Genomic DNA, 25,418 nt, shown 5'->3' with positions numbered 1-25,418 from the left:
AAACCTAATCTTTTATTATAATAAAAACTATCAAGAAATCACTCAGTAGATTTTGATAAGGAAAATGCTGAGGATATAGCAGTTAAAAGGTGCCTGCTTTTAAGAGTTGGAGGAAAATTTATTAACCAGCATATAATAAACAGACAAATTTTAAGAATTAGTAGAACTTCAATCAGGTAAGTGCTATGAAGATCATCTCCCAAAGAGACAGGGCTCTACAACAGAGAATGGTGAGAGAGGACTATTTCTTACGATCTTTGTCCTTTTTTATATTGGCAACCTGAGTCTGTGATATTTCAGAGTCAGCCTTCATTTTATAAAAATTCATGATTTCTTCATCCAGTTTTCTTTTCTCCTCCTCAAGTTTTATTGTCTCCTCTTGCTGGATTCTTTTAAGATGCTCAAACTTGTCCTGTAGCTGTGAAACAAAGATGCATTTGTGACTCAAAGTGCCATGTGTGGGTATCCCTGGGAACATGCTTGACTTCTTTCCTGGTTATCAAACATATATTAATCATCAAAGTAGAGTTTGATCTTAATAACAATCTCAAAACTTTGTTTAAAATAAACATTCACATATTTAAAAAATTCATCAATTAAAAAGTGTCTCCCCATTGAACCAAATGTAATAAAAACTATGGCTATAAACAACAGTTTTTTATTTTTTGTAAATATATTTTTATTGATTTCAGAGAGGAAGAGAGAGACAGAAACATCAATGATGAGAGAGAATCATTGATCAGCTGCTCCCTGCATGTGAGACCGTCACCCAGGCATGTGCCCTTGACCAGAATTGGACCCGGGACCCTTCAGTCCGCAGGCCAACACTCTATCCACTGAGCAAAACTGGCTAGGGCAACACTCAGTTTTTTAAATACTTGTTTTTCCAAATGATATCTATTTTCTCACTCTACACTTCCCCATAAATCTCTTCAAATAAAATTTGATAAATTCATGATCATTAAAAATATACACATTGAAATATAGTAGGAATGATGAAACAATTGTTAAGACTTTAAATGATACAGACCTTTTCTTCTTAAGTGAAATTAGCATAATTATAGAAAAAAAAATTCCAAACACCTCATTCAGTTACTTTTTATTTACTTGTGAGGTTGTATTTAATCTGTGGGATTTAAAATAAATATAATCAGCCATATGAAAGAGTCCATTAGAGTTGGGCCTAGATCTTAACACAACTTCATTCAACAATGTAAGGATTGCTTGTATGCATCAGAGAAGGTATGGTTTATATATACTAATAAAAAGGTAGTATGCTAATTTGACGGGGAGACCTGGACGTCCTTCCAGACAAAGACATGGTGGCAGGGCTGAGGCACAGGTGGTTAGGGGTGATCAGGCCGGTGGGAGGGGCAGTTGGGGGTGAGCAGGACAGTGGGGGGGGGCAGTTGGGGGCAAGCAGGCCAGCATGCAGAGTGGTAAGGGACTATCAGGCAGACAGGCAGGTGAGCGGTTAGGAGCCAGCAGTCCCAGATTGCGAGAGGGATGTTCGACTGCCGGTTTAGGCCCAATTCCACAGGGATTGGGCCTAACCCGGCAGTCAGACATCCCCCGAGGAGTCCCAGATTGGAGAGGGTGCAGGCCAGGCTGAGGGACACCCTCCCCGCCAACCCCCGCATGAATTTCGTGCACCGGGCCACTATACTATAATAATAAAAGCATAATATGCTAATTAGACTGGACATCCTTCCGGACGACCTTCCTGACAAAGCCACAGCAGCAGGGGCCAAGGCAGCTGCCACAGCAGTGGGGGATGAGCCCCTTGCACGAATTTCGTGCACCAGGCCTCTAGTATGGCATAAGAGTCTAAAGGACAAGTTTATTTGCAGCTTAACTTTTTGAAAAACAAGTAGACCGGGGGATTCTATTGCCACAATATTAACCATCTGGTGTATATGGCTGTGAAGAACACGGGGTGAGCACCAGTGGTTTTCAACCCTAGGTGCTCATTAGAATTATTCAGTGAGCTTACCAACCTCTCAATGTTCAGGCTGCACAAGATCAATTACATCAGATGACCTGGAGCTGAAACCCAGGCATCAATGCTTAAGAAAATTCCCCAGGTGATTTTATTGTGCAGCAAAGGCTGAGATCATGGTTCTAAATAAAGATTCTTTTTTCCTTTCCTGGAGTCAGATGTCTCTTGGAATTACATCTTCAGCCCTGAGAAGCAAATGAGCATTTAGATACAATGGCAAGAAGAATGATTGGAAAGGCTGGGGATGTGAGAGTGTGGTATCTGTAAGTGATGGCAAAAATCACTGTGGAAGTGTTTCTTTTAAAAATGGGAGCGTGAGAGTAGAAATCAGAGAAAGCTAAACTTCATCCTAGTATACAAACATTTCAAATATCAATGACTCTGGTGAAAAGCCTGAAGTTTTCCCCCAAACAGGTGCAAAGCAAGGATGTATGCTCTCATCACTCCCTTTCAACCTTGTACTGGAAGTCCTTGCTAAGGCAATAAGACAACAGAAGGAAATAAAATATTTACAGATTGAGAAAGAAGATATAAAACTGTCTTGTTCACAGGTAACATGATCATCAATGTAGAAAATGCAAAAGAATTAACAAAAAGAACATCCTGGAACTAAAGAGATTATAGCAAAGTTGCAGGATATAAGGTTAGTTGCTTTTCTTAGCAAGGACCTACAACCAAGATTACTCTGCCCAAGAAAACTATCATTCAAAATTGAAGGACAGATAAAGAGCTTTCTAGACAAGAAAAAGCAAAAGGAGTTCATCACCACCACCAAACCAGTATTCCGTGAAATGTTAAAGAGTCTTCTTTAAGAAGAAAATAAAAAATATGAACAATAAAATGGCAATAACCCTAGCAGGTTTGGCTCAATGGATAGAGTATTGGCATGCTGACTGAAGGATCCTGGGTTTGATTCCGGTCAAGGGCACATGCCTGGGTTGTGGACTCAATCCCAGTTGGGGACGTGTAGGAGGCAGCCAATCAATGATTCTCTCTCATCTTTGATGTTTCTCTCTCTCCCTCTCCCTTCCTCTCTGAAATCAATAAAAATATATTTTTAAAATGAAATGAAATGGCAATAAATAGATATCTATCAACAATTGAATCTAAAGAAACAAAATAAACAAACAAGCAGGACAAAAACGGAATCATAATGACTGAGTGCCTGCTCCATGCTAATCTTTGTTCTAAATGCTGAGGATACAGCAGCTAACAGGAGGGTCAAGGTGCCCGCTTTGAGAGTTAGAGGAAAATATACAATGAGCAGACAAATTTTAAAAATTAGTAGAACTTCAACCAGAGTTAAGTATTATGAATAACAAGAATTTTTTTATAGTTACCAGATGGGAGGAGTTTTGGAGGGATAGGCAAAAAAGGTGAAAGATTTAAGAAGTATAAATTGATTGTTACAGAATAGTCATGGGGGATGCAAAGTACAGTATATGGAATATAGTCAATACTAGTCTAATAACCATGTATTATCTCAGATGGGTACAAGATTTATTGGGATGATCACTTAAGTTATGTAATTTCTAATCACTGGGGTGTACAACTGAAGGTAATATAATAATGTATGTCAATTGTAATTGAAAGTAAAAGATGATTGAAAATTATATTCCAAAAATTTTTTAAAAGGTTCATTGCTTTTCTATATATCAGCAATGAATAGGTAGAATTTCAAATTAAAACACAATACCAATTGCATTAGCACCCCCCAACATGAAATACTTTGGTATAAATCTAAAAAAATATATACAAAGCCACATAAGGTAAACTACAAAACTCTGATTTTAAAAATCAAAGAAGAGCCCTAGCCAGGTAGCTCAATTAGTTACAGCAACATCCCAATACACCAAGGTTCGTGCTCACTTCAGCAGCACATATACCAATACATCAAGGTTGAAGGTTCGATCTCTGGTCAGGGGATATACAAGAAGCAACCAATGAATTCATAAATAAGGAACAATAACTCAAGATATATATCTCCCTTCCTCTCTCTTTCTCTCTCTCTCTCTAAAAATAAATAAATACAGTAAATAATTTTAAATCAGAGAACTAAATAAAAAAAGAGATATTCCATATTTGTGGAAAGACTACATATTATCAAGATGTTAATTCTTCCCCACATAATCTAGAGTAGCAGTTCTCAACCTGTGGGTTGCGACCTTTCACAGGGGTCGCCTAAGACCATTGGAAAACGCATATATAATTACATATTGTTTTTGTGATTAATCACTATGCTTTAATTATATTCAATTTGTAACAATGAAAATACATCCTTCATATCAGGTATTTACATTACGATTCATAACAGTAGCAAAATTACAGTTATAAAGTAGCAACGAAAATAATTTTATGGTTGGGGGTCACCACAACATGAGGAACTGTATTAAAGGGTCGCGGCATTAGGAAGGTTGAGAACCACTGATCTAGAGATTCAACACAATCCCAATCCAAATCCCAGCAAGTTATTTTATGGATATTGACAAACTGATTCTAAAGTGTATATGGCAAAACAGAAGGCCCAGAAAGCCAGCACGATATTGAAAGAGAACAAAGTTGGAGCACTGATGCTACTTGACTTCAAGATTGGCTATAGTATTCTAACTAAAGCTGCAGTACTCAAGAAGTAAATGCACATATGCATAGTCCATTGATCTTTGACAAAGAAGCAAAGGCAATCACTGGAGGAAAGACAGTCTCTTCAACAAGTGGCACTAGAACAAGGGAACATGCACAGGCAAAAATATGAATCCCTTTTTACCTAACCTAATGGAATTTCTGTTGCTTATAGTTCAATTGTCCCTGACTGAAACATCTGGTATACAGCACTTGTTTCTATGGAAAAAGAAGTTCATATTTCCAATTTATCTGCTAAAAATAAATATTCTTTCATTAATCAACATTTACCTGCTTACTTATAAAAGTGTAGAAAATTTTCTAACTCGGTAATAGTGTTAGGAAGTACATGACTTCACAGAAGCCACTAGTTTGAATGTGTAATAAATTAAACTTTATGTATGAAAATTCAAATTATAAATAAAATAAAGATAAATAGATTTTACAAATTTATTTTAGGGCTTATTAAAGAGAAAAGTGCCTAAATGCACTAGAAAAAAATTATAGATTATAATTTTTTAAAGGCTGAATTCAAAGTCTATATGATAAATAGCTACTTTTTGAAAAATAGCAAATCGTCTTCAAAAACATTAACTAGCCTGGCCAGTGGGGCTCAGTGGTTGGGCTTTAACCTATGAACCAGGAGGCCACGGTTTGATTCCCAGTCAGGGCACATGGCCAGGTTGCAGGCTTGGTTCCCAGTGTGGGGCATACAGGAGGCAGCCAATCAATGATTCTCTCTCTCTCTCTCTCTCTCTCTCTCTCCCTCCATTCCACTCAAAAAAAAAAATCAACTAAATTATTGGGATTAAATACCCTAAATTAATAGGACATCTAAAAATGAACACAGAGAGAAACAAAGATGGCGGCATAGGTAAACACCTGAAACTGTTGCCTTGCACAACCACTTCAAAAATACAACTAAAAGACAAAAAGGACATCATCCAGAACCACAGGAAGGCTGGCTGAGTGGAAATTCTACAACTAGAAGGAAAGAGAAAAGCACACTGAGACTCAGAGGAGGTGCGGAAGTAAAGTGCAGAGGTACGGAGGCGCACGCGGAAAGGGCTGGCACCTGAGGATGCCGTTGTCTTTTTCTTTTTCTTTTCTTTTCTTTTTTTTTTTTTTTTTTTGCCGTTGTCTTTTTCAATCAGTAGGGAGTCTCAAGCTCCTGACTGATCTACTCCAGTTCCGGGTGAGTCTCTGGGGAACCAGACTCATACGGGGAGAAACTGGACTGTCTGGCATCGGTCAGAACTCTAGGGTGGCTTTCTCTCAGAGGTGCTTGCAGCGATTACCGCAGGACACTGAGACTCAGGGCCTCTTAGGGCTGGGCTGAGGATCAGCCCATAGCTGTTTGCTCTGCCCTGTTGATTCCCTGAGACCCCACCCCACCCAAACTGTGTGCAGAGGCTTTTGCATATGAATGGCCTGGCCCTTTGCAATCTAAAATTACCTAACTAACTGCAGCTGGGTCAGAGAGACCCAGAAAATCCAAAAGAAGGCCCAAGGCCCCACAGCAGCTTGCATTGCTTCACAGCTGGGCCTCATCTGGGCACCTCCAAACCCCAAACATAGAAGAGGAATCTGAAGATCTCTCTGTAGCTCCTGCTGGGTAGCCTCAGGCAGAGGCTAAATTAACACCTCCTTAGAGATCCAAGAGCCAGTGTACCCAGTGGTCAGAGTGGGACCATCCAGATTACAACTCCTCAGATCCATACGGTACACACTCAGGGGGCAGATTCAGTGAGCACCAAAGCCCCACTGAAGCAAGTCTTGCCCCATAAGGTGTCTCCAGCACAGAAGTTCTCCCACTGTAGACACAGCTGATTCTCATAGCCAATTGGCCTGGAGGTCAATTCCTTCCAGTGATACCTACAACAGTCAAGGCTTAACTACAACAAGACTGTGCACAAAGCCCACAAAGGGGTGCACCAAGAGTGTCCACCTCAGGTAATTGGGGAGGCTGAGCTACTGGGCCCTATAGGACACCTAGCACAGAAAGCCACTCTATCAACACAGGGAAGCAGCCAAAATGTGGAGACAAAGAAACAGATCACAAATGACAGAAATGGAGGAAAGCAAACTACTGGATATAGAGTTCAAAACCACGGTTATAAGGTTTTTCAAGAATTTTCTAGAAACTGCCAATAAATTTAGTGAGACCCTCGATAAATCTAGTGAGACCCTCGAGGATATAAAAAAGGATCAACTAGAGATTAAGCATACACTGACTGAAATAAAGACTATTATACAGAGATCCAACAGCAGACTAGAGAATTGCAAGAATCAAGTCAAAGATTTGAAGTACAAAGAAGCAAAAAACACCCAACTCGAAAAACAAAATGAAAAAGAATCCAAAAATATGAAGATAGTGTAAGGAGCCTCTGGGACAACTTCAAGCGTACCAACATCCAAATTATGGGGGTGCCAGAAGAAGAGAGAGAGCAAGATATTGAAAACCTATTTGAAGAAATAGTGACAGGAAACTTCCCCTACCTGGTGAAAGAAATAGACTTACAAGTCCAGGAAGCACAGAGAACCCCAAACAAAAGGAATCCAAAGAGGACCACACCAAGACACATCATAATTAAAATGCCAAGGGCAAAAGACAAAGAGAGAATCTTAAAAGCAGCAAGAGAAAAACAGTTAATTACCTACAAGGGAGTACCCATAAGATTGTCAGCTGATTTCTCAATAGAAACTATGCAGGCCAGAAGAGAATGGCAAGAAATATTCAAAGTGATGAATAGCAAGAACCTACAACCAAGATTACTTTACCCAGCAAAGCTATCATTCAGAATTGAAGGTCAGATAACGAGCTTCACAGATAAGAAAAAGCTAAAGGAGTTCATCACCACCAAACCAGTATTATACGAAATGCTGAAAGGTATCCTTTAAGAAGAGGAAGAAGAAGAAGAAGAAAAAGGTAAAGATAAAAATTATGAACAACAAATACATATCTATCAACAAGTGAATCTAAAAGTCAAGTGAATAAATAATCTGATGAACAGAATAAACTGGTGAATATTATAGAATCAGGGGCATAGAAAGGGAGTGGACTGACAATTCTCGGGGGGCGGGGGGAAGGGGTGTGGGCGGTGCAGGAAGAGACTGGAAAAAATCATACACCTATGGATGAGGACAGTGGGGGAGGGGGGTAAGGGCAGAGGGTGGGGTGGGAACCGGGTGGAGGGGAGCTATGGAGGGGAAAAAGAGGAACAACTGTAATAATCTGAACAATAAAGATTTAATTAAAAAAATAAAATAAAATAAAAATAAAAAATAAATAAAAATGAACATAAATTATATCAAACTACAAATACTTGCTTCTTTTTCAGTTTCTTTAAATGCTATTTCTTTCTCCATAACTCGCTGCATAAACTTATGCTTCAGTTCTTCTTCTTCCCTCTGGCATTGTTCATGGAACTCCTTTCTTTTGGCTTCACAGATCTCTTGAAAACTAAAAAAAAAATTTTATTAGTTTTATATTAAAATGCTAATATAAGTAAACATGTAAAATATATATTCTATATTAAGTCCCATACAGAGAAATGGGAATTTCTATATCATGAGATGTAAATATGAGATGGATGCAATACCGAATATAAGAGTACTGCATATAGAGAATATAGCCCTTGCTGGGTAGGTTGGTTAGAGCACGATCTGGATATGCCACGGTTGTGGGTTCAATCCTGGCCAGCGTATATACAAGAAACAACCAATAAGCCCTGGCTGGCAGCTCAGTGTTTAGAGCATCAGCCTGCAGGCCGAAGGGTTGTGGGTTCAATTCCCAGTCAAGGACATGTACCTGGGTTGCAGGTTTGATCCCCAGCCCAGTTGGAGAGCATGTGGGAGGCAACCAACCGATGTGTCTCTCTCACATAGCTGTTTCTCTCTCTTTCTCTCTCTCTCTCTCCCTCCTTCCCTCTGAAAATCAATGGAAAAAATACCCTTGGGTGAGGATTACAAAAAAAAAAAAGACATAACCAATGAATGCATAAGTAAGTGGAACAGCAAATCAATTGCTCTCTCTCTCTTTCTCTCAAATCTATTTTTAAAAAGAATATATATATATATATATATATATATATATATATATATATACTAGAATTTTGAAAACAGTTATATTAGGGATTTCTTCCTCCACCACTTTTTATATCACATTTCTTCACATCTTTTCACAATAAAATTTGCAAGAATCTGTAATTTATGCGATTCTCAAAATAATTAAAATAAAGCCAAGTATCTTTCAAACTATGATTCATTTAAGATAGCCAGTTCAACTTTGGTTGTGCTCAAAGCACCAACACTAATACAACTGTCATACTTTTGCAGCACAAATCCTATTTCCCTTCAACATAGCTAAATACGCCCGCTCTCCAACCATTTCCACTTGACTTCCATGGCAGTGCAATGCTGCTTCTCCTCTTCCCTCCATCCCGTCCTCCATATTCTTTGCATCCTCTCAATATCCTTTGCCAACCTGCGCTAACATTCTCCAGCCTCCTTTCTGAGCGTCTCTTTTGGATATAGTACACTTTAGCGTATACACGTAGTGGGTACACATAGGTTAGCATATAAATGAGCCCTTGCACTCTGCTACTCTTACAAATGTTCTCTAAGTCTGAAAGTGATTAAAAACACACAGAAAACATTCAGAATAATTGACGATATGAGAAGTACAGTTCTTCTCATTCCAGAATGATTGTATCTCATGATAGTAGGGGCTTTGTAAATCACCCATTAGCTTGTTCTAGCAAGATCTGTACTCACCTAAGCAGCTGGTTGTCTGGGCCCACATCCGTGAAGCCCATCTTCTGCAGTCTGCAGCGCCTGTAGCATTCATAGTGCTCAGCGTGGGTTACTTCTTTCAGGTGTTCCGTATTTGTACACAGAAGCATATCCCGGAGCTTAACAAAGTCACAGTGATTTTCGTTTTCCACTAGGCAGAGAAATAATAAAGCCACAACACTTTATCCATCTCTAGCACTCAATAAGTTTTATCGAATAAATGTATGCATGAAAGACATTCAGAATAACAGCTAAAAGATCGTTCTGGTGAATAGCTAAAATTGTTTTCACCATGTAACTGTGCTTATATGGTACATACCAATTTTAGACAGAGCTTATTCAGAAACCAGAAAATCTGCTTTAAATTTATCAGCCAAAATATAAATATGAAACAATAAAATAATGTTATGTTATATTAAAATATGGCATGTTTTCACTAATAATTATGTTGACAGTTTACAAGCTACCCTCAAGGTATTCTACAGAGTGCTAACAAAGAATTCGTACAATTCCAGTAAAGTAAATAATTTCATTAGGTTAAGTCCACTCACATAAAGATCTTTATAATTGTGCATGCTTAAGTTATCATATTCTATTTATACAAGATATTTATGAGACCAAATTAGTCAATATTTAAAATAAATCAATAAGTTCACATGGCTCTCTCTTGTGTTTGTCACATTCAGAAGACTGAGTACAACATATTGTGTTTGATATTGTAACCAAATTTAATATTCACTAAAATATGTTCCTTTTAAACTATGTTTCATAAATTTAAAAATGTCTGCCTAACCAGTGTGACTTGGTGGTGAGCGTCAGCTTATGAACCAGGAGGTCATGTTCAATTCCCTGTCAGGGCATATGCTCAGGTTGCGGGCTCCATCCCCAGTAACAGATGTACAGGAGGCAGCCTATCAATGATTCTCAACAGATGTTTCTATCTCTCTCTCTCCCTCCTTCCTTTCTGAAATCAACAAAAATATGTTTTTAAAAAGACACCTTGTTAAAAAATTTTTTCTAATACATCAATTTAAAAACAACATTTGAAAACTAGGACAAGTAGAGATAATCCAACCCCCAATAATTAGTATTACAAGCATATAAACTAGACAACAAATGACTGGATATCACAATATTCCAACTCATCATGATGCTAGATAACAAATAGGAATGTCTAAATATAATCCAAAGGTAGCAAGTTATATTTTTTTATTTTTAAAATAGCTTATAACCCTTTTTTTCTAGTGACCACTTTACAATGTTTTATAGCCCTAGCCATTCGGCTCAGCGGATAGAGCGTTGGCCTGCGACTGAAAGCTCCCAGGTTCCATTCTGGTCAAGGGCACAGGGCACAGGCCTGGGTGCAGGCTCGATCCTCAGGGGAGGCATGCAGGAGGCAGTCAATCAATGATTCTCTCTCATCACTGATGTTTCTCTCTCTCTCTCTCTCTCTCTCTCTCTCTCTCTCTCTCTCTCTCTCCCTTTCCCTTCCTCTCTGAAATCAATTAAAATATTAATGAAAAATTAAAAAAATAAATTTGGTAGTAATTAATTTGTGTAATATGTTTTAACACTGGTATGTAGGCTTCAATATGTTCAAAGTTCTTGGCTCAAAGCACTTTCCAACATTCTGAATGTGATGGTTCACGCACAGGGAGACGATGTGCAGATGGAAAACGTGTCAATAGGAGGTTCTAGGTAGCCTCTGTGGGTTTCTGCCTAAAGCACCTTCCGGCAAACTCCTATGAGAATAAATCATAATCAAAGTAAGCATGAGCCTAAATGAAACAGAATCTGAGCTCCTTACTAGTAACCGTTAGTTTATTGTTTAGCAACAGTTACTAATATTGGAACGAGTTAAAATATTTTGAGGTTATGACAACATAGGATATTTATAGTATATATCAATATCATTATACTATATATACAACATATTTACATACAACATATATATCTACACATCCATATGACCAGTCCAGAGCAAGCCTGCTCACTGTCATAATATTTACCTTGTAAAACTCCCCAAGGGTAGAGACGGCCTCTGACCATCCTTTTCCCAACTTTCACCTCGTCCACACACCCCACTACAGCAAAAGGTAAGTGTTCCTATGAAGGAAGGACAATGTTAATCATGTCCTTATAACAACATGGCATATGCTGTTTCTCTTATTTCTGTTATGGAAACAACAGAGACAAGAATAACATCATAAGCTTATTCAAACAAGGGATCTACCCGGCCTCAGATTTTATGACTTGGCAGCAAATATGTGCAGTGATTTCTGCAAGCATTAGTGTCAGGCCCTGAAAACTATCTACTGAGTAGAGCCTAAACCAAGGCATTATGCTGTGGGAAATACAAAGAGAAAAGATTTTTAGTAGACAAATCATTTTTCTCACATTATCTTTACCCTGAAACACAAAAATAAGGTCAAGAAAATAATGTACAAATCACTTCTTTTTTTTTTTACAAATCACTTTTAACTCCAGTATAAAGTTAAAAGACAAAAGTATTGAGAGTAACTATACTGATAAATAGTGCTGTATATTATATATACATATTCATACATGGACATGTATATGAATTCTAAATACAATTAAAGGGTCACTTTAATCACGTGATGGTGAGTCAAGGGAAGTCTGAAAACAGGCCATTCAAGGGAGATTTGGAAAGAAGATAAGCAAAGTTTTGAACAGGATGCAGCCGCAGAATATGCAAGATTTTAATGATCTGCCAGAAGTTATATATCTGGTATATACAATGTCGAAGGTAAAAATTGTTAAGCATTATGTTGAATATTTAATAATTAACAGTAGTCTACTCATTGGTTTTGATGAAAAATTACTCCCTATGCATTCTTTGGTGTACTATTAGGTAAGAGAGGCCAAAATCTTTAAGACAAGATCTAAAGAAAATGTAATACAGGAGAATAACTTTAAAATTTACATTGCTCTTTAATTTCAAAAATCTATTTAGTTTTGATATCTTAAAATAAATGGGGTCTGGGAGGCCAGTCAAGATGGTGGAGTAGGTAAACTCTGTGATCACCTCCTCCCATGACCACTTCAAAATTACAAGCGAAATAAGCCAGTTGGAGAAAGATAAGCATCACATGATCTCACTCATTTGTGGAATACAATGAACAATATAAACTGATGAACAAAAATAGATCCAGAGACGTAGAAGCATCGAACAGACCTTCAAACGTCAGAGGAAAGGCAGGGAAGGTAGAAGTGGTGGGTAAGAGATCAACCAAAGGACTTGTATCCATGCATATGAGCATGACCAATGGACACAGACAATAGGGAGGTGGGGGCATGTGCAGGGGGAGAGAGGTGTGTGTGGGGGGTGGGAGGGAAGACATATGTAATACTTTCAACAATAAAGAATTTTTTTTTAATTACAACTAAATTATAGAACAATCAACCTGGAGAACCAGCTGAGGACTAGCTGAGCAGAAGTCCTGTAACTAAGGATATAAAGAAGAAGCCATGTGAGACTGGTGGGAGATGTGAAGACACAAAATGGCTGGCCCACGCCCGTGTCTGGCAGTTGAGAATTGGGAGACATAGCTCAGCTGCAGAGGAGCAAGGGGCCCCAGCTGCTCCATGGGCCCCAGCCTGGAACACTAGTGCTGGGAAGAGGAGCCCCCACAACATCTGGCTGTGATCATCAGTGGGGACTGCATTTCTCTGGGTGAGACAAAAGGCTCTAGAAACCCAGGCATCCTCTTACAGGGCCCGTGCACAGGCTCACTTGCTCTTGGCACTCTCCCGGGGACTTGTGGAGGGACAGCAGCTTGGGAGGTGCCAGAGACATAAGGGAGAAACTGAGTTGTGTGGCTTCAGGGCTGGAGGGACAGCGCCATGGTCCCTGTGTTGAGCCCTTCCCCCACAGGCCCAACTATGGCTCTACATGAGGTTGGTAAACTCCACTCACTCCACCCTGTTGCCTCCCTAAGACCTCACCCCACCCAACTCATGCACTACCATAGGCCATTATTATATGTTTTGAGGGCATCATTAAATAAAATAAGGGTCACTTGATGAACAAGCACTATAATATCACAAGAGTTGATCTGATAACCAGGATGGCTACTAATGGGCAGGTAACCTATAAAGTATAGATATTCTGGACAAAGGGATGATTCACATCCTGGGAAGGATAGAGCAGAATTGCATTAGATTTCATTACAATACTCAGAACAGCATGCAATAGACAACAAGCATATGAAAAGACCAAATATCATATAATTCCATTCATATTATATGTCCAGATCAGAGAAATCTACAGAGAAAGAACTTAATTAGTGGTCACCAAGGATTGGTAGAGAGGAAGGCTCATAGGTAGTAGTGGAGAAGAGCCGGCTGTATGAGGTTTATTTTAGATCGGCGGTTCTCAACCTGTGGGTCGGGACCCCTTTGGGGGTTGAACGACCCTTTCACAGGGGTTGCCTAAGATCATCGGAAAACACATATATAATTACATATTGTTTTGTGATTAATCACTATGCTTTAATTATGTTCAATTTGTAACAATGAAATTGGGGGTCACCACAACATGAGGAACTGTATTAAAGGGTTGCGGCATTAGGAAGGTTGAGAACCACGGTTTTAGATGATAAAAATGTTCTAAAATTGATTGCAATGATGGTTGCACGCATCTTTAAAAAGACTAAAAATTGTTGAATTGTATACTTTAATGGGTATGTAAATTATATCTCCATAAGGCTGTTAAAAAATATAGTTGATTCTCAGTGAACACTTTTCAAAATCAAGAAAGTAAAACATTTCCCTGGCCAGTGTGGCTTGGTTGGTTGGGTGTTGTCCTGTGCACCGAAAGGTTGCCAGTTCCTCATTCAATTCTCTGTCAGGGCACATGGCCCAGTTGCCAACACGATCCCAAGTGGGGGCGTGCAGGAGGCAGCTGATCAATGATTCTTCCTCATCATTGATGTTTCTATGTCTCTATCCCTTTCCCTTCCTCTCTGAAGTCAATAAAATGTTTTTTTAATCTTAAAAATAAATAAATAAATAAAACATTTTACACACTGAATTTTGGAAAAATACCTTATTTATAATCTCTTGGTCAGATAGAAGTGGCAGTATATTACTAGTATTGTTACTTATAAATTATATTTGATCTCCACAGGTAAAATAGAATTAGCATTAAATAGAAGCTTACATTCATTGAGGAGTTCATCTGAGCAGTAGTTTTGTCATCTGTTGGGAACTGGTATATCTGGATGCCATTACTAATCAATTCATTCATTATCTTACTCTTAAATGTCTGTAAATCATTTTTAGAAATTGTATCTGCTTTGGCAATCAGTGGTATAATGTTCACCTGGTAAGAAAGAAACAAAATCTCACTATTGAGAATTTGTTGTTAACCCTGGAATTTTTACAGTCAGAAACCTCAAATATCTGACAATAAATATCTAGATAGATAATCACTGACTATCATGCTTTCCTCACAAAATTGCTTTCCAAAATATTCAGTTCTTTTGAAGATATATTTTTACGAGAGTTTAGGCTTAGAAGTCTTAATTTTTGTTGTTTTCTCAAACTTTCTATGTTTCTAACACATCAGGAGGTAGTAAACTGTAAGTAGTAAGATGATGTAATGTATTTAATTCATTAACAATTTGATTTCTTATATAACTGTGAAAAAGCAGAAGAAACCTTTTCTCAAAATTATAAACAATTTGTCCTCTACCTGTCATTCATTTGTATCACCTTCTTCATAAATTCATCTTGCTTTTGAATAGATCCTTGCTCTACCTGTATGTCTTTGCAGGTAGATTTGCTTGTGGTTTCCAAAGACCACCCAAAAATAATATACTTTTTTTTATTGCCATACTCTGAAGGCTAAATGTGTGTGTTTATATAGCACCTTGCTAACAAATTTGTTTGTAATTTGTAAAAAGGAATTATTTCCACATACCATATTTGAGGTTGAAATGTATTCATATTTTCTTCCTAGTTCTAAAATATAATTATTCCTGTCTCCTTGTGTTTACAGCTTAATAACTGAACTTTGTAGAAAATAACAATATGCAAAATTCTAAAATGTCTTATTACTGTTATAATAAGATACTTTGTTAAAGTATAACTATACAATGTCAAGTTCTGTGATATAAGTAGAAATGTGTAAACGCCTGTTCTAAACATATTGTTTTTGTTTTAGATTCTTCAAAGTATTTTTTTTAAAATCCTTGTTCCAATCTAGGGCTTCCATGTTGTCACATAAATGTTCAAAATTTTGTCTAATTTTATAATTTTAAACAATAGCTTCCACAGTAAAAGCAGACAGCTGCTAAGATAGATTCAAGTCTAACATAAATGCCTTGGGTTGTATTGGTGACAAAGCTGGGAAAAGAAACCCTCCGTGATAGCAAATCATTAACACATAAAAATTAAAACTTTCGCCTGGCTGGCATGGCTCAATGGTTGAGCATTGACCTATGAACCAGGAGTTCATGGTTTGATTCCCAGTCAGGGCACATACCCAGGCTGCAGGCTCAATCGGCAGTGGGGTGGGGGGTGGGAGGTGGGGAGTAGGGTGTGGAGGAGGTAGCAGATCAATGATTCTCTCTCATCATTGATGTTTCTAATCTCTCTCTCTCTCCATTCCTCTCTGAAATTAATAAAAATATATTTAAAAACAAAACATCAGTGGTACCAGAGAAATGTTAATGAGATCATTTTGTAATACTATAGAGCAATTTCAATTTCAAAAATATGGGCAAATGACCACAATCTGAATTATCATTCAATCACAAGAAAAACTAAATTTTTATTTTTTTAAACCTGCATCTCATTATCCTAATGCATTTTCTAATGAAATTTCTCTAGAAAGCAAGGTAAGATGGAAATTTATCAAATGCTGTTATGGGCTGAATATGTCTCTTCTCCCCCCATGCATATGCTGAAGCCCTAACCCTCAGAATGGTCTGTATTTGGAAACACAATCTTTAAATGGGCCCTAATCCTATCTTACTGGTGTCCTAATAAGTAGGGGAAACTTGGACACACAGAAAAACACCAGATGTGTGCATAACGGAAAGGCCATGTGAGAACACAGTGAGAGGGCAGCCATCTGCCACCCAAGGGGAAAGGTTTCAGGAGAAACAAAATTAGGCAACACCTTGATCTTGCACTTCTAGCTTTGAGAATTATGAGAAAATGAATTTCTGTTGTTTAAAACCTGTTAAGTCTGCGGTGTTTTGTAATGGTGTTGTTGGGACACTAATACAAATGCTTTAAAAATTAACGGACACATTTGTAATACCCTAACCAATAAAGAAATTAAAGATAAAAAAATAAAATTAATATTAATTATGAAAAATAATAATAATTAATGAAAAAAATATGACACATCACCAAATAAGTTCTTAGATGAGAATGGCTGAAAGATATATATTATCTCAAAATAACGATCAAGTCTTGATCGGCTGATGGATTTACCAAACACACCTTACTGTCAATGTTCTTCAAGGTTAATAGATCCAGGGCCTTCAGAGAATGCCCCGTGGGTGCAATGAAGTAAAGGCACACGTGGATACGTGTGTCATGGTAGTCAGCAAAGGAACGTTTAATTTTCAGTTCTTCTTGAAAATAGGCCTCAAATTGAGCATCTATGTAGGAAACTATTGGTTGGTAGCTGAAAAAATGAGTATTTAAACATTTAGCATAACATAGTAATAACATCTGAAGTCTACATGTTTACCATCTAGTTCATAGTTAATATGTGTACTCAATAGCTTTTCATATAAATAAAAATGTGCATACCATGTTCTAAGAAAGGTAACCATCACAAACCAATAAAGGCCCATCGTTTACATGTTTCTAGAAATGGCAAAATGATCTTTCAATTCAATGTCATCCCAATCAGAAGCCAATTTCTATGTGTATATAAAAGTACAAAGGACCAAGAGTGGTCAAGATGTATTAAAGAAAATCAAGGAGATATAATCTTCATATGCCAGGTCTCATTAGGAAGCTGAAATAATACAGTATGCCAGCAGCACAAGAATAGATAGACTAAAGCACAAGAGAATTTTTTAATGTGATAGAATGTTTCTATGTCACAGCTGAGATGGTGCAACTCTATGCAATTTAAAAACCTACGCTTGAAATCTGTATGGTTTTATTAACCAAGGTCACCCCAATAAATTCAATTTTAAAGGACTCCACAGAAATATACACCATAAAAGTAAGTTTCACTGTATGTAAAATTTCAGAAGAGTGACATCCTAATCATGGCAATGAATACTTTTGGGCTTTTTCACAACTAAAAACCTGATCTATCCACTAGCAAAGGTACCTCTGTGGGAACTGTGGGAACCACACCATATGCCAGGGAACCAGGGGGAGTTTTGCCCAACTGCACCTACCTTTGAGCTCTGAAACCAGCAAACCTGCCCGGACCCCACTTTCACGCAGTCAGGGGAAAACTAGAGAGTGTTTATTTATTATACACCCACAGGTGAAAGGTATTTGTACAAGTTCAGCAATCAAGATGGGAGATTCCATTGGAGCACACAAAAAGAATGCATTTGGCCCTAGCCAGTTTGGCTCAGTGGATAGAGTGTTGGCCTGCGGACTGAAAGGTCCTGGGTTCAATTCTGGCCAAGGGCACATGCCTGGGTTGCGGGCTTGTCCCAGTAGGGTGCGTGCAGGAGGCAGCTAATCAATAATTCTCTCTCATCATTGATATTTCTATCTCTCTTTCACTCTCTTTTCCTCTCTGAAATCAATAAAAGAAATATTAAAAAAAGAGAGAGAGAGAATACATTTGGATGCGTTGGAGAAGGTAAGAGGAACTTTGCCAATGTCAGCCTTCCCTCAAGGCAGCACAACCTGGGGCTGAAATAGCTGATAGCAATCTCTCCCGGGGCAAAGGGAGTAAGTGCCCAACAACCTTAGAGAAATACCCTTTCCTCCCAGCAGCACCCAGGATACTGAGGCAGGAACTCCATAAAAGAGGGAGGGAGGAGATTGGGAAAGAAGCAGATAAAAACATCAAAGGGCATGAAGTGCATTAAAGGGTCATGGTCCGTGCTGACTAGGCTCAGGACTTCAGCAGGAATCTCACTCATGAAATTGGAGAGAGCCTCAGCTTCTGATTCCCGCACTGGGCCTGTGGGCACTTCCAAAGGTCAAGTGCTAACCTCACACATCTCCCCAGTCTGCAGCTGGCTCTGTGTGCACACACCTTCCAGTGCCATTGGGAGCGTGAAATCTGGCAAGTGAAATGTGCTCAGAGATATCAGACCAGGCTCTGTGAGCGGGGGAGAAACCACTTTCTGAAAAATTTGATCTATAGAAATGCTTTCTGGGAAAAAAGAGAAGTTTCCAGCCGTCAAACATATGAGCTGTGAGAACTAGAGAAGAAATAAACTCTTAAGACTTTCCCCACAATAGGGAGAAAGAAATGTGCAGCTGGGATAGCATACAAGGCCATAGAAAGTCCCAGATACAACAGGACCAATGAACAGTCTATTGCACCTGACTGCAACTAGCGAAGATTTGAGGCTGTGTCTGCTACTTCAAATGGGAAAGCAGCAACGCGAAACTCCAAGGAACATGAAGCATCAAGGAAATGTATCCCCACAAGTAAGAAAAGCTGTTAATTAACACAAGAGCACACTCACCTGGCTTCTTTGTTCATTTGATCACCATAGCCCACTGTAGTCACAACAGTTAATTTCAACTGAACATTGCTTTCCTGCAGTTGATATGTCTGAATTTTAAGTTCAACATTTGGGCAAAAATGTGAGGATTTTTTTTCTCTCGAATTAGTATTAAACAATGTGTCAATCAGTGTTGATTTTCCGAGTCCAGTCTCCCCTGTAATAAACATGGATACAGTACACAGGGGTATAGATGGCTGAGAAGTAACACTCTGAAGTGGATTAAAGGGTCCCACATACTCCAAAGACAACAATGTCCTTGAAAATATACATGCTACTCCGGACACCTTCGGTCATTAACATAATATAGAAAGAAAATATACACAAAGGTGTATCAGATTTTGAAGAGTGCTGAAGCACTTAAAGAAAAAGTGGGTAGGTAATATGGCTAAGAAGATGGAAACTAATATAAACATGAAGGTATGTTCTTGAATGAACAGCACCAGTTTTGCACTGCTGAAAGATAATTTGAAATGAGCATTTGGAAAAATTAAGTAATAATTCAGAGAAGTCTGGCACTTACCCACACAGAGAATATTAAAAGAGAATCCTTGTTGAATAGATTTATTGACCAACTGATGAGGCAAACATTCAAAACCAAAATGACCAAGCATAGTTAAGCAACGGATATTCTCTTCTTTTTGCTGAAAGAAAACACAAGTTAAAAGATTTTAATCAGGCCGAAACAGGTTTGGCTCAGTGGATAGAGCGTCAGCCTGTGGACTGAAAGGTCCCAGGTTCGATTCCGGTCAAGGGCATGTACCTGGGTTGCGGGCACATCTCCAGTGGGAGATGTGCAGGAGGCAGCTGGTCGATGTTTCTCTCTCATAGATCTTTCTGACTCTCTATCTCTCTCCCTTCCTCTCTGTAAAAAATCAATAAAATATATTTTTTTAAAAAAGATTTTAATCAGAATAGAAAATATCACTTGAAGATCATTATAATATTTCTTTTTAAAAATATTTTTATTGTTTTTTAGGGAGAAAAGGGAGAAGGGAGAGAGAGAGCTATCGATATGAAAGTGGAAGGAACATTGATCATCGATTAACTGGGTGCCTCCTGAACGCCCCCTGCTGGGGTTCGAGCTGAAAACTGGATATGTGCCCTGACAGGGAACATTTCTCTCTGTCTTTCCCTCTCTCTTCCACTCTCTCTAAAAATCAATGGGAAAATATCCTCAGGTGAAGAGAGAGAGAGAGAGAGAGAGAGAGAGAGAGAGAGAGAGAGAGAGAGAGAAAGGAAAGAAGGAAGGAAGGAAGGAAGGAAGGAAGGAAGGAAGGAAGGAAGGAAGGAAGGAAGGAAATGAAATAAAGATATTTTATGCAAATAGAAATGAAAGAAAATCTGGAATAGCAATATTTATATCAGACAAAATAAACATTAAAACAAAGGCTGCAACGATAGACAAACAAGGTAATTTCATAATGATGAAGAGATCAATCTAACAAGAGGATATAACTCATAAACATGTATGAACCCGACATAGGAGCACCTAAATATATACAGCAAATATTGATGGACATAATAGAGTATAATATAACATAATATGATGGATATAATAGCTTTAAGAAAAACATTTGTATTAAATTAGTGATATTACTATGATTAGTCTCAGAATTAACTTACTCTTCTCATGTCAAAATAAGGGTTAAGATCTAAACTGTCTCTCAATAGTTGGTGGTTGAATGAACAGTGATTAGTAGGGAAGGGACTTGAGCCCTAGATACCAGGAATCAACCAAAGATTAATTGATAGGAATTCCATGGGGCTTTCATATTTAAAGACAGTGTATTTAGCAATACCAACCTGAAAATGTAATCCAATAAGAAATTTTTTAAAAACTTAATTCCTTACTATTTGTGCTCTTAGAATATAGGGCTTTATCTATATGGTAAATTCTTAGTTCTTCTCTACATATAAACAGAACATTTTGATCCATATACTCTGAAGATTATTCCATTTTTAAAAATATATTTTATTGATTTTTTACAGAGAGAAAGGGAGAAGGAGAGGGACAGAGAGTAACATCGATGAGAGAGAAACATTGATTCAGCTGCTTCCTGCACACTCCCAACTGGGGATGTGCCCGCAACTAAGGTACATGCCCTTGACCGGAATCAAACCTGGGGTCCTTCAGTCCGCAGGCCAGTGCTCTATCCACTGAGCCAAACCAGTCAGGGCATGAAGATTATTTTAATGTAACAATAATAGATTTGGACACTCCCCTGTCCTCTCTGGCTTAGACTCCCTTTTAAAAAGAGTTTTCTCATTTTTAACTCTGTAGCTCAGGGAGGTAACAGATCAAAATGCTTTGTGTGTCAAAATATAGAACAAAATATAGCCCATTGTCTTATCGAGAAAGGACCTGCAACCTTGGCCTCATTAGCACCAAGTTCTTACCACAGAACAAACAGCAAGCAGGGATTTCCATAGCATCATCGCTATTACTTAACAAATATCTTCTGATGGGCTGAAAGTTCTTTCTTACAGTATTTATTTTTACAAAATGTCCATCTTATGTAGAAAACAAATATTTCAGATTCTACTAATTTGGAATCTGTGGTTATTCAAACCTTGTCCTTGAATGCACCTTCGCACCATGCACAAGTAAAGGAAATTAAGAAGTAAACAAGGCAGTATATAAAAATATAATGTTTAACCGACTGTTAAAAAGATTGCTTCATGTATCTTCACATGAAACTGAAGTGCTAAACAAAGATTATTTTAATCCCTCATAACAAATACACCTAACAAATGAGATAATGTACATAAATTCATAGTTTGTAAACTATAAAAATCTCTACAAGTTCTGACAAGCCCTGACGTTAACTGTGCTCACTGAACTCTGTTTTTCAGGGGCACTGGGAAAAGTTAGCTGACTAAGAAAATTCACTAGTCATTATAAGCCTTCCTGACCGTCACTTTTGCCTCTGTTTGCTCTGTACATTGAGAACATTTAACTAGGTAAGTTTCACATTTTTTCACACTCCAATATTCCATAAGTCAGGAGTCTTACTTATGAAAAGCCTACAATTTGAATGAGGATGAAAACCATTCAAAAAATGTTAAAATACTTGTTAATGTCATACCAAGTATCAAAATTCTACAAAAGTAAATATAAGGAACTTCGAAGAAGGACAGAAGCCTGTGGTATGAAGTAGTTAAAGATAATTCAAAAAGACTGCAGATAGCAGATTGCCTCCTAAAGACAGGATAATCCTGATGGAGGAAGTAAGTATTATGAACAAGAGATGAGTATGGCAACAAGCTTAGCAGCAGAATTATGAGCTACTGTACATGCCCTTGCAGTAAGGAATTTGCACACTTAAAGGGAAAGATTTAAATTAGGAAACTGGCTCCAGCTGGTTTGGCTCAGTGGATAGAGCATCGGCCCTTGAACTGAAGGGTCCTGGGTTCAAGTCCAGTTATGGACACATATCACAGGCATGATCAGTCCCCTCAGACCTCAGTGGAGCATACATTAAGCATAGTCATTGAATGGCTTTAACATGTCAACCCAACTTTTTGAAAAATGTTTTAATTTTTCTTTTAATAATCTTGCCAGTTTTCTACAATCGAGGAGAGTACATTCTCTATCCATCCCGTCCTTTTTAAGATACATGGTAACCATGAAAATTCTCCATATTAATCTTACTAATTTTATGGCAAAACTCTAGATACTAAGTTCCTTAAAATAGTATATTATAGTGGTAAACAAGTGAAGCATAAATTATAATTTCGTTTATGTAATCTTTTATTTGGTTTCCCTCTTTTTAGAAAAAAATATATTAAGGTTTTAAAAAAAGCTCTATTTGCATGTACATGTATGTATATGTGCATATGTGTTTATTCCTGTGTTTCAATATTAAATTACCTACAGCATTAAAATATCTTGATTAAGGCACAGTTGGTACTATATTTGAAACATAAATAAAACAAATCAGAGAATGATTTTTTTAAAAAGATAGTTTTGTGGTTAAAACTAAAATATAGAAACACCTGTGTGTTTGAAAAAAAGAGAATACACCGTAAGACACAAATGAATACTACTTAATATAGTTCAATACTCATGTATATATCTGACATTTTGGTCAAACAGAATTCTATAACCAAGTTTTCACCCATTCGGACATACTATTCTCTCTTTCCGTGTAGATTTTTATGTAAGTTACTACAAATTTTCCCTAGAACAGAAGCTCATCTTAAAATGGAATTTGGTTCAATCTCCCACTCAATAAAGCAATAAATAAGTAGCCACCCAACCACTTCCAAAAATAAACTTCATTTGAAAGTTATTTATTATCAGTACATAAAGTTCCACAGACATTTGCATCCAAACAGCACTATCCTTGTTACCTAATGGGAGGCTCTGGAGTTTAATTTGTCATTCTTTGGTGTTAAGCGGGAATAATCTCTTGCACCACTAATAAGGTCTGCAGACTCAAGAAACATGCAATAACTATTTAAACATCATCGATGCTTCACTCTAATCAGTATAAAAGTTAATTCATGTCCAAGCATAAGCCTTTCTCATCTAGGTTCATCTCGGTTCACTGAGTCAGTGTTTTGAAACTATACAATCTTGCTGAAGTACAGGATGGGGTGCAGAGTTCTATCTGAAAGATGTACTCAACTGTGGCTTCATCATCGGGTGTTGGCACGGATGTGCACACTGGTGTTTCTGCCATGTCAGGCTGAAAGCACTGAAAACAAAGAACAAGACCCTTTTAAAAACTTCCTGCAAAAGGCAGTATTCCCACAACATAATTTAGAAAAACAAGGGAATCGAATATAGACATTATCCCAGGTTTGGGCTTTCAGCCCACACTGTTGATCTGCTTTTAACTGTGGCTGTTTTGCTATACAGGCTTTTATATAACACATAATATTCAATGTCTAATGTACAATAACACAGTCAGCCACAAACATGAGAAAAGCATCCAACAAAAGGTAAACTCCCTTTTGAAATCAACAGGACAAAGAACATTCTTCTTTAAAGGGCTCTCTGAGCATGGAAGGGGAATCGGGAATTTTGCTTTAAAAAGGTGCCAAAAGAACCAGGTAGACACTTTAACTACTTACCTTTCCAGAGTAGATTACCAGGGGAGACTGGAGTGCCCGAGTGTACTTACTGAAGGAGAATTGAGAAATCAGAGCTTATAAAATCTGAACAAGTTTATTAGACGCTAAACAAGTTCATGATAGTGTCACTTATGAAGTATTTACTATGTACCTGGTGCCTATATGTTTTGCCTCTTTTCATCCTCATTACAGTTAGGAAATGCATAGACTTTCATTGTCATATGCCAGGTGACAAAATTCAGATTCAGAAAAACTAAACTCTTACCTGCCCAAGAGTTCAGCGATGCCACAGACACAGGTCCGAAGTGACTCCAAAGCTGGTGTTCTTTGTATTTATGGACCAAATCTTCCCTGATTTGCAACGTCGGAACCAGGGAGGACAGATACAAGAGAGCACGTTGTACTGATTTCTCAGCAGAACTCCCTTTGAAGGACAGGCTACCCTACTTTTGAGGACGGCACAAAGATACTGAGAAAATGAGGCATATTTGAAAAGAACATGTTATAGATGGGGAGAGCAAAGAGAAAAGCAAACAGAATTAAAGAATGGCTCTGGGTATCATGGTTTCTTCACTTGCTATAACCTGAGGATTAGTCCACTTTAGTACATAGATTTATCTCGCTTTCCCCTAATGGTAAATTGTGTGCCCTCATACAGATAGTATTCTGTTGTATGGTATGGTTTATTCCAGTCTGGTATAAATAAAGCTTCTATTGTATTTAGCAGAATGTTAATGATATTGCAGTGATTTTCAGTCTTTAGTTGCAAACAACAGTAAGCATTTAAACCACTGAAAAAAGGTTGCTTCTTGACTTCTTATACTTATCCTTTCTCAGAATTGGAAGCAAGTTACTATCATGCAGATAAAAGTTCTAGAGATCTGCCCTGACCGGTTTGACTCAGTGGATAGAGCATCAGCCTGCGGACTGAAGGGTCCCAGGTTCAATTCCAGTCAAGGGCATGTACCTTGGTTGCAAGATCAATGTTTCTCTCTCATCGGTGTTCCTAACTCTCTGTCCCTCTCCCTTCCTCTCTGTAAAAAAATCAATAAAATATATATTTTTTAAAAAGTTCTAGAGATCTAATGTACAACATGGTGACTACAGTTAATGATAATGTATTGTATTCTTGAAATTTTCTAAAAGAGTAGATATTAAGTGTTCTTACCCTCCCCTCCCCCACATACACACACAACCTACTTATATAAAAACCATGGGTGGTGTTCATC

At 37.9% G+C, this 25,418-nt stretch overlaps 1 protein-coding gene across 1 annotated transcript in view; it reads right to left on the bottom strand.

The window, feature by feature from the left end:
• Window positions 1-241: 241 nt before the first annotated feature.
• SEPTIN14 (septin 14) overlaps window positions 242-25,418 on the bottom strand; it is a gene marked incomplete at both ends in the record, with an annotated part of 334,062 nt that continues 308,885 nt past the window's right edge. The window contains 9 exon segments of the mRNA XM_081089833.1: window positions 242-412; window positions 7,945-7,948; window positions 7,950-8,081; window positions 9,395-9,563; window positions 11,422-11,518; window positions 14,595-14,756; window positions 16,889-17,075; window positions 19,069-19,264; window positions 19,631-19,751. Coding sequence (XP_080945959.1) covers window positions 242-412; window positions 7,945-7,948; window positions 7,950-8,081; window positions 9,395-9,563; window positions 11,422-11,518; window positions 14,595-14,756; window positions 16,889-17,075; window positions 19,069-19,264; window positions 19,631-19,751 — 1,239 coding nt within the window.

The sequence above is a fragment of the Myotis nattereri genome (genome assembly GCF_964212035.1).
Source record: "Myotis nattereri genome assembly, chromosome: 4".
NCBI lineage: Eukaryota > Metazoa > Chordata > Mammalia > Chiroptera > Vespertilionidae > Myotis > Myotis nattereri.
This window is presented reverse-complemented; position numbering and strand designations above follow the sequence as displayed.